The sequence below is a fragment of the Lonchura striata genome, chromosome 8 (assembly GCF_046129695.1).
Source record: "Lonchura striata isolate bLonStr1 chromosome 8, bLonStr1.mat, whole genome shotgun sequence".
NCBI lineage: Eukaryota > Metazoa > Chordata > Aves > Passeriformes > Estrildidae > Lonchura > Lonchura striata.
Window position 1 is genome coordinate 24,704,123 of NC_134610.1, and position 16,356 is coordinate 24,720,478.

Consider the following 16,356-nt stretch of genomic DNA (forward strand, 5'->3'; position numbering starts at 1 on the left):
CTTTAACCTATAGCAAATGTCGGTTAAGTTAAATATTTATCTTCCAAGGAGAAGCCAGGCTGATTTGTTGAATGGCATTTAAGAGCTGATGAGATATGACTGTAAATTATAGTGAGGCATATTGTAAGTTGCCACTTGATCAACTTCCATGCAACAACCAATTTGCTAATGCAATGCAGCCCAGATTTAAAATTACAGCATTGAGTTATTAATGGTGTCATTGTCATTGCTTTCCAACATTAAACTGTACCATACCTGTATATTAAACTGTACCATGCACATTGCAAAGGCCTGCACTGTTCCTAAAACTAACTCTTGCACTAGCACATGATCTTGTACTATGGCAGATACCAAATAATGAAAGGAGAACAGTGGTTTTGTATTTGTATCTGTATATATGGCCTAGACACTGGCCCCAGTGCAATAATACCTCTGTTTTGCAGGAAAGAATATTCCAATATTTCTATTTTGTGTATCAAAATTGTCTTGGCTTCATGTGGTACTTTCATAGGTTATTTGAACACATCTAAAATTCTCCTTGTGTTTTTCATAAATATCTAAGGAAAGTGACCTTGAATATTTAGATTGCTTTGTTACTTCATCAGAAATGAAACTTCCTATGTTAATATGTTTACTATTAACAGTTAGTACTCAGAGAAGAAAAGAAGCAGTAGCTTAAACTAAATGACTGACTTGTAATTAAATGTTGGAGAGGGTTTGGTTGACGGGGATTTTTAGTGTTTGTCTCCTCCCATCCTTCCTACCCCAACTTCTCTAACCTATGTAGAACATAGACTATTCTAATGTGGTTCTATGTACCATGTGTGGATTAACTCATCTGAGTGGGATTTTTTATTGACTTGTTTGTTCAGGGAGAGGTGCATGTCCTTTTTCCCATGTGGTAGGTTTTCAAGAAGCCTCTGCTGGACTTTATGCAAGCTCCATTAGCATCAAGGCAAACAGAAAATAAACCTCTGGGTTTCATCAACATTTTCATTAAACTTTTTTAGGTAACAGCAAGTCTGAATTGCATTATTGGAACTCATGGTTGGCTGCCTTATGACAAAAATATTTCCAACTATTTCACATTCATCAAAGATACAACAGTGACAAATCCCAAGTAAGCAAATTTTGAGGCAGGTACAGATGAATGCATCTAAAATAATGAAATACAGTAGTTGTTGAAAGTGAGTGAAAATACTGTTTTCACTGTCTGAGTTTTCACCTAAGAATGCATCTTCTGATGTTCAGTAACATTGCCTCTAATCTGTAATAGCATTTCTAGTAGAGTTATGTAAGTGGCATTTCAGGCTTCATTCTTAGAGCTACTTCTAATTTTCAATCATAAAAGTTCATTGTGTAATCTGTGATTGTCTTCAGACATTCTTAAGCTATAGTAATACATAGGTATATCTGGCAAGTTTGGGTTTTTTGTTTTTAGAATATTTCTTTTTGTCTTTAATGTTACAGTGCTTAGTAGGGACGTGAGTTATCCAATTGTGTAAAAGGCTGAAAAAATCTTAAATGAAATCTTGCTTCCAGTCACTGGTGGCAGTGAGAGTTTTTCCATGGGTGTAGCCTCTTCTATAGATAGATTTAATTACTGATGTTTAAAGGCAGAGGAAGTGCAAAAAACGTGGATGTGATCCCAGATTACTGTTAACTGCTGCTCGTTTGCCTGCAGAACACAGCGCAGCATGAGTGGTCCTTTTGCCCCAGGGCTGGAGATCACCTCCAAGCTGTTTGCAGTGTCCCATGACGCAAAGCTGCTCTTCAGTGGCGGACACTGGGACAACAGCATCCGAGTGACATCCCTTACGAAAGGCAAACTGATGGGACAGCACATCAGGCACATGGGTCAGTCACTCTGTGTTGGGAAATGAAAACGGTTGTGTGTGTTTTTTGGTGTTCCCAGAATAGAGCCACGTCCCCTGGGCACACAAGTGTAGCAGTTGTAAAGGAATGGCAGTGTAAGAACAGAAGAATGCTTGAATTGTGATTGTACATAAATACTTGAGCAGTTTTAGTCATTGGACTGGTGCTTTGATGTAGTTTCAAAATAAGGCTTGCCTGCTATTTTTAGGTAGCAACGCTGAATGTGTCAAGTGGGTACATTTGGCTGTATGATGATGTAATTGTTTAATAGTATCACCAGCCCTTACCACAGTAGAGTATTTCATGCTGACTGCAAATCAGGATACATTGTGACAAGTTGTATCCACATTGTCAGCCTGTGGGAAATTAGTCTTAATTGCCCATGTGACAACTTTGTCTTCTTTTCTTTGTCTAGATATTGTCACCTGCTTGGCAATAGACCACTGTGGAATTAATTTAATTTCAGGCTCCAGAGATACTACCTGCATGATATGGCAAATAGTTCAGCAGGTGGGTTATTTAGGCATACTCAGAAGCAGTTTCTGGATGTATTTTTTTCCTCTGTTTTGCTATTGATTTATTTTCAGGTTTGTAGGGAAGATAGTGCATAAGATTGCTTAGTAATTTTACTCTCATTGTCTTCTCAGTAGTACTATACATATTAGTTACTATATAGCTGAAGTACATTATTTTAGAGGCTTTCTTAAAGATTTCACAGGTAATTTTCAGGGCAGGCAAATAAGAATTTTACATTTCTGGGCCGTTGTTCACTCCTAGTAGCTGCATTTTAGTACTGCCTTTTCTCTGTGGTGGGTATTGATGACTACAGCAAAGGCAGCACTGTCTATTATCTTCATTTGCACTGGCATTTGAAAGTTCTTTAATATTGGTCTCATGCTTTCACACACTGAAAGTACTTGTGTAATCCACGTGTGTACTTACACTCAAAATCTGAAGCTGTTTCCATCATTATGCAATTAAATGCTAATTTATGATTGCTGCATATAATATATGCAAGTAGGATTAATTGCTGAGGAAAGCTGTCATGTTTTGGACAGTAGATTTCATCAAGTCATCTTGTGCTTATTGTGGAACTAAAGTCAGCACATTAAAGCAGTAGAGTGGTGCATTACTGCATGTGCTTTTGTGGAAGCTGTCTTTTGGTGGGAGTATTTATAATTCTGTAAAGAAGTACTTTGTAGTAACAGTGCATGGTCAAAAAAAGTAAGACCTTAGGGCTCATACAAGTAGCTTTTTGTCTCAAGTGGTGATGAATGTTGGACCTTTTTTTAGTTTATCTTTTCATGGCAAGTTAACTCACACTCTGGAAATGGTCTTTATTTAGAAGTGCTTTTCCTTAAGATTTTAAATGTATTTTTTTATTAATAGATATAGAAATGCTATTTTATGCATAGTAAATGTTTCTTGTGTGACTTTTATCTTGGTCTTTACAAAGTGGCAGAAATGGACTGTGTACTGGCATTTCCATTCTACTTGTCTTCTCAGTGACACCTTCTGTATTTTGACACTTGTTCTGTATTTCTGCATGCTTCAGGCTTTCAGGGCCTGATTTGCAAACAAATCTTTATCACAGAAATGAAAATAAATAGTTCTCTGTAGAACTATTTACAGTACCTTCTCTCTAAGGACAGTTCTTCCCTTAGAACTGGTTTGAGAAGAAGTCTGTTTATGCTGACAGTACACTCACTGGGACAAAAACTGTGATACCCTGCTGTTATGTGGGAACGTTGCTATTTTTAATGAACATTATTCCAATATTTCCTTTGTGTATTGTACTACTGATAGTCACTGAGAAATACTGTTTGCTTCCTTTTCCTTGGAAAATGGAAAGAGTTCTTGTTATTTGTAGTAAAATAAAAGTAAATTTTAACTTTTTTTAATCTTGATTGTGAAGATAGTGCTTGATTCCAGGGTAAACTCTAAGAACTGGACAAGCCCAGATGCACAGGTGAAGAACAAGTGTGTTGATGGGGTAGGTGAACAGCTCCTGTTAGGCCTGCTCACTGTTGTCCTTGCACTCCTGGACACCTGCAGGGATAGGAAGGAGTCAGCAAAGTACCGTTGTCTTTCACACTCACGCAGTAACTACATGTTCATTCATTCGTGGGATTGCAGTAAGTGAGGAGCTGACACAGAGGGTAATACACTGATATTGGAGTGGTGTAGCTTGCCTTTGGCTTTGACCTCTGTCAGATATACACCTTACACAACTGGTACTGAAGATACCAGAAGTTCATTTTTTGCTTGTCCTTCAGCTGCAAGAGAATGTATTATTGCACTTTTTATTACTCTCAGGGAGGAGTGCCTGTAGGCCTGGCACCTAAGCCATTACAGATCCTTTATGGCCACACTGATGAAGTTTCGAGTGTTGGCATCAGCACTGAACTGGATATGGCAGTGTCAGGATCCAGGGTAAGCACCTTCCTACTTGTCCTTTTTTTGCCTTTTCTCAACTGAACTCAAACCATACAAGGTGTTTGAAGTTGATTAAGACTAATAGAAAAAAGTCACTATTTCACGATCTATCTCTTAAGCCTTGTTTATCAAGAAGATATGTGCCATCCCCTTTGCTGTAGGCTTAAATCAGACTGTCTCAAACCACTGTGCAGAGCATCGGCCTCACCTTCTATGTGGTGTTACTCTGCACATGTGTGTGGACTTTCTTGGAGATTTTAAGCTTCTCATAGCAGCAGTGTTCTGATTGTTTCTTCCCTGCTGTGTTAACCCTGAAGGTTCTGTGCCACTTGTTCATGGTCTGTTTTACTGTACTGCACAGGCAGGCTGTTGGATTCTGGCTTTGTACTCCATGTAATGCCTGTTCATAAATGTGACCTGTGAAGTGGCTGATTTGCTGCCTGTCCTCCCTCCTGCCCTACTTGTTTGGTGTTTTTTTTGTATGCCTATAGTACATGGTCTTGAGGGGAAGGCTTCTCTGTGCAGAGTTCCTAATGCTCAGGAGTCCTTATCTCCCATTAAGGATTGAAATGCATTCAAAGTATTCCTTGCATCCTGTGTATGTAAATGCTGAGTGTTGTGATAATTCTCCTGCTGTATATCAACTCCCCTACGTGTGGTTGCTGCAGGACGGCACTGTCATTGTCCGCACTATTCGGAAAGGTCAGTACGTGAGGACTCTGCGACCACCTTGTGAGAGTTCTCTCCTGCTGACTGTTCCCAATCTGGCTGTCTCCTTGGAAGGCCATATAGTTGTCCACACCAGTGTGGAAGGAAAGACCACTCTCAAGGTACTTAAGTTTGTGGAAAACCTCTGTTTTGTCTCTGAAGATTTTAATCATAAGTGTATCTAACTTTATCTCATTTCCTGTAGTAAGAAGGCTTTCTAAGCGTGCAGTGTCAGTTTCCATATTTTTTTTAATTTTGCTGGCCAATTCAAGTGAAATTTGGTTAAAGGTAAGTGACAGGCATATTGTGCTCCTGTGAGTTTCATTAAAATCTCCAAACACCTGCAAGGAAGATGCTCAGGCATACACTAATGAATCTCCTGGGAGAGCCACTTTGGACTGGAAAACTAGGGGGTGAAGCAAGTTCCACTGTGCACAGGAACAGAGGCTTATAAGGAGAGCAGCATGTTCTGGGTGCAAGATGCTTGGTGTCCACAGAGTTTCTTAGTTTGGGATTAGAGATACAGCTATAAGGTTGTGTCTGTTGATCTGTGTAGTTGCTTTAATAATGGTAGAGCTGTTGTGATTTCTTGGAAAATAAACCTATGATGTAGGCATACTAACTACGTTAGATGGGGAGGAAAGAGATTCAAGGTTATGCCAGGCTGGAGGAACTTAAGATGGTTTTGTTGTATCTATCATCCAGCAAGAAGTCATTGGCTTGTCTAGAAAATGCTTCTGGATCTAGCTCTGTGGAAATATGCTCGTTTCCTTCTGCTTTTGGATTTAGGAGGGCAAGAGAGGGAAGGAGGGTGGTAGCAAAGCTGAAGATGAGTGCAATCTTGCTTTCTTCTTTCTTAACAAGAGTTATAAAATTGGGACCTGTCTATTAAATCCATGAATGTTTCCAGGGAATTTAGAATTTATTAAATGGACTACAATGTTGCATCAAGGGGTAGCTTCAAAAACTTCCATTCAGGACCTTACCTCCACACACATTGAGTACAGGCTCACTACTCTTGTGTCATTCAACAGGGAGACTATTGTTAGCGTTATTGTCTGTGGGTTGTTGCCAGCTTAGTGCCTTTTAATGAGCAAAAGATAGAAGTACAACACTCTTCATCCTGTCAGTCCTCTGTGACACATTTATTTTTGATCTCTTCAGGATAAGAATGCATTACATCTCTATTCTGTCAATGGGAAATATCTGGGTTCTGAGACTCTGAAGGAGGAAGTGTCTGATCTGTGTGTAACTGGCGAATACATTGTCATGGGCAGCTTGCAGGGGTTTCTTTCCATACGGGATCTCTACAGGTAACGTACCACCATTTTTACTGAGATACAAATATGGAGGCTCATAGAGAAATGGCTGTATAATAAACTTTACTTGGTGCTATAGGTGATAGCTGTTGCTTTTTCTGTGTTCCACTCAAAAAAATGGTTTTGGCAGAACTAAGATGTGGAGAAAGATAAAATGAGAGGTTGTAACAGATCTCGTTCTTGCCAGACATTTATGCCAATTAAACACCTAGAACTGACAGGAGGAGCTCTCAGTGTGCAGACTGCTGTGATTAATCACAGGGACGTCAGCAACTGCAGGATAAAGCCTCATGTAGTTCTGCATCAGGTTTTCAGCTTCACTTACTGCTTAGCTCTATAGAGCTCCATTGCTCCTCAGAATGGGAGGGATGTTTGTGACTCAGGCAGCTGTGTGACTAATGTCACTGTTCTTCAGTGAAAATGTCTTAGCTTACTGACTTAACCTATCCACATCTGTTCTTGTTATTGAAGCTCTGTTTTGGGATGCAGTTAGATTTTTAGGATACAATTAGATAATTGAAACTGCCAGTTTTATCCTTGAGAAATTGCAAGCAAATACATGATGTACTTTTCCTCTGTGTTTTTTGTTCTTTTCAGCCTGAGTCTGAGCATCTCTCCATTAGCCATGAGACTGCCAATCCATTGCATTTCTGTCACCAAAGAGTACAGCCACATCCTTGTTGGCTTGGAGGATGGCAAGTTGATTATCGTTGGTGTTGGCAAGCCGGCAGAGGTAAAACCCACCATCAAGAACTTTTTCTACCGAACAGTGGGAAGTTCACTTATTTCTGCTTTCCAGTTGAGCAAGAGGTCTCCTCTATGGCAGGGTAAATTTAAGAGCAAGTTTCAGTTTTCAGTGGGAAACAAATAACTTTTGAAACTGCTCTACTGAAAGTTCTGATTAAGAATCAGAGGTGTATAGGGATTGCAGATGGGAAGCTCAGCTGGACTAACTTCCAGACTTTATCACTCACATCTGAATAAGCAAAGTCATAATAGCTAACCTTTTCTGAATGGGATAGTGTTGTCAGCCTCTTCTTGATGAAAAAATTTTCCAGAAGAAAATTGAAAATGAAAGAGAGCAAGCTACTTTATTTATTTTTTTTATGGTTTCTATCAGATATATTTTAATATGCATTGACTGACATTGGGGAAGAAGGTATTACTTCTTTCTGTTGAGAGTCTCTAATGGCAGTGCATAGGGAATCACTTCTGTAGGTTCCCAATATGCTTGTGCTCCATATCGTGAATATAAACTTGTTGGTCCTGCATATGCAATATCAGTTACAGTGCATCCATCTCTCAAATAGATATGCCAAATTTTTCTTGTGCAAAACCATAGTTTTTGCTTTCATTACTTCTTGTCATGACTTTCAAAGTACTTGAGTTATTTAAAACTGTTTATTATCTTTATAACTCAATGTCTATTGTACTGCTATGTATTTATTCAAAAATGTGATTATCACTTTTGCATGATCTTTAGTACATGCCAGAAAAGTGTATATTAATTCAATTTTATATTTTAAATGTGAAAACAGAGCAACTTTATTTGTCAGTATTTTTAAATGTTCTTGCTAGGAGATACATAGTTTAATATTGAAAAAACATTCACACCATGGTAGTCTGATTTTGCTTGCACTGGATGTAGAGGGGAGATTTTTCTATTGTAGAATTGAAAAAGAGCTGATTATTATGTGGTTAAACATATGGTTGTAACAGCAGTTTTAAAGCCACTGTCATTTCTAAGCTTCCTATTCCATAGAAAAGATCTTTTATTGGCTGAAATTTGTGTGTATCATTAGACTGAAGGCATTTGTTTTCTTATTTTAATTTTTTAATCACATCTATTTTTCTAACTATGCAGAAAGTGTTGTTTCAAAGACTGGATTCCTTTTATGGTTACAGAGGCTTTCCAATGACTTTTTTCCCAGAACTTTCTGTTTACAGTTCAGATGATATGCAAGCTTAATATCTGTGTAAATAGATTTTTTTTTTAAACACAAACATATAAGGAACAATGTTATGTCACAGATTTTCTAGTTTTCTATAATGGCATCAATCAATATATTTGAAAAGTGTGTGTATGTGTGGTGTTCATTTGTTGAATGACTTAGTTTGGAAGGAATGTGTTAATTCCTGGAACTTTATCTGTATACAGAAGACAGTGTTGCAGCTCCAGCTTTCAGTGGTGATATTGATCCTTAGGACAAAGGACTGGATCTTTAGCACAGACTTGCTTTAATGTGCAGAAAGTGAAATGCTGCTTGCTATTAGGATTGGCCTTTAGTGTTTCTGCACTGACAGTTTCTAATACGGAGTATAATAAACACTGTTGTATTTTTAACATTTACTTAGCTGTTTTGGGTGTTGCAGAAGTCTTGGCAATTACCACTTGTTAGTGTTAATCCTGGTCAGTGCTGTGTCTTTTCTAGAACACTGCTGCTGTGCTGATACAGCTCTGAAGCGGGTAACATTTGTAGTAGTAACTGCAAAGAGCTGTTCTCAGACTTGTAAAGGCATGAATCTTATTTATTGAACTGCAAGGAAGTTCAGAATCTAATCAGCTGCCAGGCTGATCACTACTGGCCAATCATCAACCTTGTGCTTAGGTAATGAAGAGTTTCTTACAAACTGTTGTCAGATTGTAGGATTGTAGACCTACCAGGTGCTGGATTTAATATGGCCTCTGGTTGCTTGTTATCCATCTTATTCTGTGGAATACTCACTATGAATTACTTCTGCTTTAAACATTCCTCTGAGCACTTCACCCAGGATCTTTGGAAGACTGTATAAATTTGACACCAAGAGATAACCTTTCTCTGTTTCCTTTATTCTGCTGTCACTGTCCTGCATCTTGTCTATTTTTTCCCCCACTTCTAGCAGTTTCTGTTTGAAATCTCTAAAATAAAATGTCCTTTCTTCTCATTTAGTTCATTTTTGCTTGGCATTCACCTCTTCTTTTCTCTTCCTATCAAAATAGCAATCTAAATACTCTTTCTAGGCCATTTGGTTAAGCATATGGGAACACATTAGTGGGTAATATCCCTTTAGCTGCTCAAATTCAGAGAAGACTGTGGTTAGTGTTTTGTGTCTTGTTTTTTTGTCACTCTCAAGAATAATCCCTAAGTGTGACTTTTAGTTTATTTTTAAATCATTTTTGTTGGTATATTTTGTTTATGCAGTACATTGTAGTGTCTGCATTTCACCAGATTCAGTGTCTGAATTCTTTTTTAATTTATCCACCTTATCCCTTCCCCCTCCTTTTGTTTCTCTGAATTACTTTTAAACAGATGCGCTCAGGTCAGCTTTCCCGAAAGCTGTGGGGATCAAGCAAACGGCTCAGCCAGATTTCATCAGGAGAGACTGAATATAACACTCAAGATTCCAAGTGATTGCTGCTTCTACATTCTTTCATGGATTCCAGAAAAATGTTTAATCTTTTGGTCACTTTAGATGTATAAATATGGAATTAGGGCTTTGATTCTGAAGCCCTTTGATTCTTGTTGATGAAGAACCTATGGTGGAGGTATAGTAGTAAGCATATATACTCATGCAAGTTAGCCTGCTTGCATATTTGTCCTTAACTGTGTTGACTTGTTCACAGCAAAATCCCTCTCTCAACAGCTGCTAAAACTATGTTTTGGGAGGGCTATAAAAACCCCAAACAATCCCCTCACAAGTCTTCAAACCCCCAGATTACTAATTGAATGTAAGATAAGTAGCATTTGATTTAAAGCTGAGTAGGGCCAGATGCTCCATGATAACAAACAAGATATTTGGCTTTGCCTTGACAGCACGAGTATTTCCCAGTAAATTAAAACTCTGGTAGTTGCAATGGTTGGGTTCAGAATTGAATAGATGATGGTTACGACCTTCACGATACTTTTGTTAGCCTATTGAACTTTATTACAGTTTGTTTGTGTAAATGGCTATTGCTCTCTTCTTTTGTGTAGTTCCAATTTTAGGCTGTTCTGCATGGAACATCTGTGTTTTGCACTACTTTATCAGAAATTGTTTTAAGTACAGACATGAATAACTTCAAAGGAGTTGGAGGTGGTGAAGGAGCTAAAGGAGGTAGGAAATATTGCTGCTGAAAATTATTTATATTGTTAAGTAAACTTAAGACATGCTCCAAGAAATCCCATTATATATTTAACATCTTGCAGAAATACCCAGGAAGACTCATTATCTATATTGGTCATATATCAATGTGCTTCATTAGTAAGGCAACTTCTACAAACAAAAGATAAATTTCCACTGCAGAATCATTATGCAACATTGCAGCACAATTCAATTAAAAATAACACCTGTTTGTTTCTTGGCTTGGTGTTCACCAAACCAGTTGTTAGCCATATTTTTTTCTGTAAAAATAAACAGGGGAAAACAGATGATATATCCAATTCCAAAATGCATTTAAGACCTGGTAAAAGAAAATATCAGATCCTTATCTATCAAATTTCTTACTGTGTTTTGGAGAAGCCATTACTGATTTTTTTTTTGTGTGTTTAGCAGTACATGATGATAGAAGGGTATGCATTTTCCTATCAATCTGATATTTTTCTAATGTTACTGATTGAAATGATAAACCCTATACTGTTAGAAAAGCTGGGTGCTGAGGGAAAAATATAAATTTCCATATCAGTGTGCAAAGGTGTGTGTGTGTATGTGTATATATGTCTGTGTATGTATATATGTATATTCATGTATGTATTAAAAGAAGAAAATCCCATGGGGTGAGGAGAGCACAGATACAAGGCAGGTGTAAGGGTTGTTAGCTACTATGTTCCCTTTTGGGTCCCCCTTTCTTCCCTCTACCATTGCTTTTCTTGTTATTTTTTATTTATTTATTGAAATGAATGTGTGTTATATCTTTCATAAATGTTATCAGATATTCCCTGTGACTGGGGAGTTGAACTACCTGAGGAACATAATGTATAATCTCATTTCATTAACTTTAAGCATAATATTTATTGACTTTCTAAAAATAATAATATCTCCTTACCCTGCTAAAGGATAATCTTTACAAGTTGTGTTAGTCTCATTCAAACTGATTTCTCCTCACTTTCTTTACTGGAAAAAAATCCCTTTCTTGATGCTTGATTGGTGTACTTTGTAAAGAAAGCTGTGTTGCATTTTCTTAACTTTTGTAAGTGAAATAAATCAGATTAGTGAACAAGTGGGTCTATGCATAGTTGCAATATTCTGCCTAATCACTGTGACAGACTGGATTGTCTGGAAAGTTAGGAGAGAATAAGAATTATTCTCTTGAGTCACTTGCCAAGAGAAGATTAAACTTCCAAAAGTAGTGTGGTTTTTTTCATACTCCATGTATGTTTAGAAAAAAAGGGAAATTAACCCAGATCCCATATTTTCAAATAAGCTATAGAGAAGTGAAAAATACTATTTTTAATCAATTACCTATCCAGTAAGAATACTAAGGATACTGTGGAAGTATTAAGTTTGTTATGAGAATGTGAAGTATGTTTGTCCATTATGATTTCATGAAGAAGGGATTTCAGAGGAGATCTGTGTAGATTAGTTTAGAAGTATTTCAGCTCAGAATATGAGATATTTCTGTTTTATGGGAGATTTAAAAAACTCAGTTGGGGCATTGAATTGACGGGTTTTATATGCATTCATTAATGTTGTGTTTAAATGCCTAGACAAGGCTAAGTGTTTATTTGGAGGGGAAGGGGGCAGGAAGTTGTCATGTTCTAGGCTATGAGAATGAAGTGGAAAAAGGGAGATAGGTCGTATGTAGTGTTTGGTGGGAGCACAGTTTTCTTGTTGTCACTTGCACAGAGTGGTTTGCATACGCATTTGAAAACATCCTGTTGTGGGTTAGGTGTGTTTATACAACAGCTGAATTAACATTTTTCTATATTAAAGAATAATGAATGCAGTGTGTCAGTTTAAGTAAAATATAATGTTGCAATAATTGAAATAACTTGTGATTAAGACCTTTGACATTTGAATACCATAATTTCAGTGCATCATAAGCACTGGGTGATCATCACAAATACCTGAGACAGGTTTAAGTGTGGAAAGTTCTTGGGCTCTCAAACTCAAGGCTAGTCTGTGCTCAGTACAAAGCAGCAGCAGCAGAATGAGGAGGGGGCAGGTGAGCTCTGAGCTGCTGCTTTATGCCCCAGGTAGCATGGCAACATCCATGGCCTTTGGATCTGAGATCTGGTCCTTGGGGGTGGGAGGTGTACACCATCACACCTTGGTTTCCTTGCCAGAGGCTGTCTGGAAGGACCTCCATAGCTGTGAAGTTCTGCACTTTTCTTTTGTTTAAAACCAGCTTTAAATAAAAAATTAGTCCTAAGTGTAAGCATAAGGTGGTATGTATGTTGTTTCTTTTAGGTTTAATTTGCATTAAAAGTAGACAGTAATGTTTAAAAACAGAAAATAATTCTTCTAATCAGCTTCTCAGTCAGTTGAATTACAGCCTCTTTTGCAGTGCACTGTGAACTGGTGAACTGACTTTCATAATTATTTGATTTCCTCAAGTCAATAAAGCTTAAAATCCCATTTTTCAGGTAGTATTAGTGAAATAAGATTCTCCTTTGGTTTTGTTCAAAGTTTTGTTTAAGTGTAAAAAGTAAAGTTTTGAGATTATAGACTTCCAGTGAGGAATTTAGAACAAACAAGTCTTAAATGACATTTATTTCATAGCACTACATTTGTCAAGATCTTCTTTGTGATATCTTCATATATTTAACTTTTGCAACAACTTTAATAATATTTATCGAAGTTTAACATATGCTTACCTTTGAAGATGAGTAAGTAGGAGTGTAAATATATATCTAAAAGAAACTGAAAACTGACCTACTTTTCATACCTGTATATAAATGAGATTAAGTAGTTAGCAGTATTAACTTCTTTGTAGCACAGTTTTGAACTAGTGTACCAAAGGATATTTAGAAGACATGTCTCCTTTATTTCAAGTAAAATGTTTGCTAAATTTCTCTAAATCAATTTACTTATAATTCTTGATAGTATTTTTAGTTGTCTGTTTAGCTATAGTGAAGAATCCCATCTAGTCTTTGCTGGGTTTGAACTATACAAGCATACAGAAAGTGAAATCTGACTTAGGCAAATTTTTATGTAACCAAAATACTTATCCATTACTCATTCACAGACTATTTAGAAACCACATCTTCTATCATCCATGGACCTTAGCAGCACAACATAATAATCCCAGTCCTAAAGTAACTGCATTTGTCCTGATGGTTACTATACATTTTGGAAATTAGATTTTCTTATGAAAATAATTCTTTGATATTAAAAAGAGTAAAAAAAAAAAAAAAAACAAAAAACCTAAACCAACCAAACCACCCACAACCCCCACAACTTCCCCTCCAAAAAAAACCCAAACTCACCCACATCCATATTACAGTTGTTTTGCTGATCTGCAATATTGATTTGCACAAGCTTTTTCCTCTCTGGCATACCTTAGATCATGAATATTATCACAAAATAGGTTTATCAGTCTTCACAGGCTTTAAATAGCCAGGTAAATTTGCTGTCTTATAAGGATCCCCTTGGAAGTTGTATTTCTTTGTCCTTTAAATAAGTGCAAAGAACTACATTTCTGCACTGTAAAAATTCTTTAAAAGAGTCCTGCAGGAATGATAAATTTATTTTTGTAATGCACAGATTTGGTAACTCCTGCCTTAGTCAATGGGAGCTGTATACCTCACTTCCCTAAACCATGTCTTTCTCCTCCTTGTGTCCTTTGCAAACCTTTCCCAATCTTTATTAACAAAATCATTAGAAGAGATAAGTAAAGGAACCAAATGCTGTGTATGTGTAATTAGTTGAAAATGTGTATCTATATACAGATTATAGAATGGTAGAGAGCTTTAGAGCTAGAAGGGGTGTAGAGATGTTGACCTTCTTCCGCTCCTATATTGAGTCTCTGTAGACACATGCTCTGTACTGTCACCTGAAACATTCCTGTCTTCCACTGCTAAAGGCACCTTGCTGACTATGTTAAATGCTGAGCTGAGGTGCTGTGAATGTTTTTTTCCCTTTCAATGAATTTTAAAAAAAGTGTGCACATATAAATGCACATCCTAATGTGAGCCTAGGGCCTGATCTAATAAATACTGTTATGTGAAAGTACTACATAGGGTTGTATTTATTTGAAGGGAAATTCAAGCATGTGCTTCAATGCTTTCTAGGTCTTTTTATGCTTTCTGGCTTAAAAGCTGTGTTGGTTTTGGCTGCAAACATGACACTTCTTGGTAGTCTCTTTTTGGGGAGAGTAGGTTTCCATGGTATCCTATGCATGTGGGTTCATTGTATGCCAGTGTAAAAGTCAACTGAAGTGGTTGGAAGATATCTTCCATTCCAAGGAGCCAATCTTACCATTATTAAATTGCCCTTGTAAGCACATACTTTTGAAGGAAGCAAGTTTTCTAAAAAGCTACTATTAAAAGTAAATTTAAATTTACCATTTAAATTTGGTAAAATGCTATTGCTCCCTTCTTCAGTGTTATGGATCTCAGATGCCTGAATGTAAAAGTGCTTGAGTGGCACCATAGCATGCTCTGCATTTCAGTTGAGTGCCATTCACCTTACTGCAGTCTTGGAACACCCCATACACGAGAAACTGCTTGCAGTGCATAGTCCAAGGTAGCCTTTGTTCAGTTTTAACTCACCTTTTTGCCATGCATCTGTGGAAGAAGACTGGTGTGTCTTTATTTTAGTTATCGTTTACCTAAGTGGTCCAAATAAAATAGGTGTTTCACTTGTTTTCAATAGAGTTCATTCAGTGTGTGTTCTTCCTAGTTTTGTCCAGTGGACTTGAGAGATTTGGCAGGTATTTCCAGAGTTCAGGTCTATGCTTATATTCAGCACAGGCATAATTTCATCACACATCTTCTGTCCCAGAAGCATGATTGTCAGTACATATTATGGTTTAAAGCTGCTAAGGTGTTCTGAGATTAGAATATAAAAAATCCAGCCATATATATCATGTATCTAACTGAACTTGGAGGCCACTTGTTTATTTAGCTTCCTACCTAGTCAGTATTTTCCTCTCAAGGGAGCCATATTTTTTGCCTTGAAATAGCTTTAAAATAAACGCAAGTCTTGCACCTGACAGTACTACTTTAGTCATATGCAGCAGTGAGCTGTTTCTTAAAAAAAGCCACGGGGAGAAAAAAGAATTCAAGAAAAGCTTGCAGTACATACTCCAATTCTGCAGGATAACTTAGTAGGAGAATAGAGAAATGCTGCATGTGAGACTTGCCTCCCTTTGGTCAGTGTTCTAATGGAACCTGTGATGCTACTCAGTTTGCCTGATGAATTTTTACTGAAGCTAATCAGGGGGTGGAAGCAAAGGCCTTACAGCAAAGTTAACCATATCTTCTGATAATTCTTACAGATTGTGCAATTACATGATTACAAATGGATCTTTAAACGCCAAAAAATGCCTTTTTAATGAGTTAAATGTTAGGTCTGAGGAGTGTTGGAAATAGCTACTTTCAGAAATGAGCCTTCAGGCACTGTAATGAACTTGCTGTCTTCTGTGCAATATCTTTTTCCCCTCTGGGTGCTTTAAGAGTAAACTGTATGTCTTACTTTGTTTTGATCAATGTTTTAAGAGTGTGTATATTGGCTAATGATGGGTTTTTTCTTGTACAGCATGGTGGAAGATGTTTTAAAATTTTGCACTTTTCTAGGATTTGCAAGTTTGTAACCTGAAAATTTTTAACATGCACACTTTTGTACATAATTAGCATTGTATATATTTAACATGAGTCTGAAGCAAATAAAAGTAATTGAATGCATAACTTCTCCCTTTATTAATAGCACAAAAATTAAACTAAGTGTGGGAGTACACTGAATGAACAATTCTTTTATGTAGCAAGTAAAAGTAGGCAGTGGGAACAGCCGACTCAGTGTCCCATCTTAATTGTGTTAAGGTATCTTTTTTTTTTGTGGGGAAGCAATCAGTGGACATGTGAATGTACAGGCCTCTTCAAGCTTTGAACACTTATTATTA

General features: G+C 37.1%; 1 protein-coding gene across 3 annotated transcripts in view; it reads left to right on the forward strand.

Moving 5' to 3' along the window:
* The window catches only part of NBEAL1 (neurobeachin like 1), a 99,109-nt gene extending 82,965 nt beyond the window's left edge, over positions 1-16,144 (forward strand). For 2 of the 3 annotated variants that reach the window (XM_077785109.1, XM_021531337.3), the window contains 8 exons: positions 1,011-1,120; positions 1,685-1,857; positions 2,291-2,385; positions 4,192-4,308; positions 4,980-5,141; positions 6,184-6,332; positions 6,936-7,071; positions 9,629-16,144. In XM_077785109.1, coding sequence (XP_077641235.1) covers positions 1,011-1,120; positions 1,685-1,857; positions 2,291-2,385; positions 4,192-4,308; positions 4,980-5,141; positions 6,184-6,332; positions 6,936-7,071; positions 9,629-9,730 — 1,044 coding nt within the window. In that variant the 3' untranslated portion in view covers positions 9,731-16,144. Of the gene's footprint in view, positions 1-1,010; positions 1,121-1,684; positions 1,858-2,290; positions 2,386-4,191; positions 4,309-4,979; positions 5,142-6,183; positions 6,333-6,935; positions 9,264-9,628 lie in introns of those variants that run through there. The other variant, XM_021531335.2, reaches the window with a different exon arrangement.
* Positions 16,145-16,356: the final 212 nt, after the last annotated feature.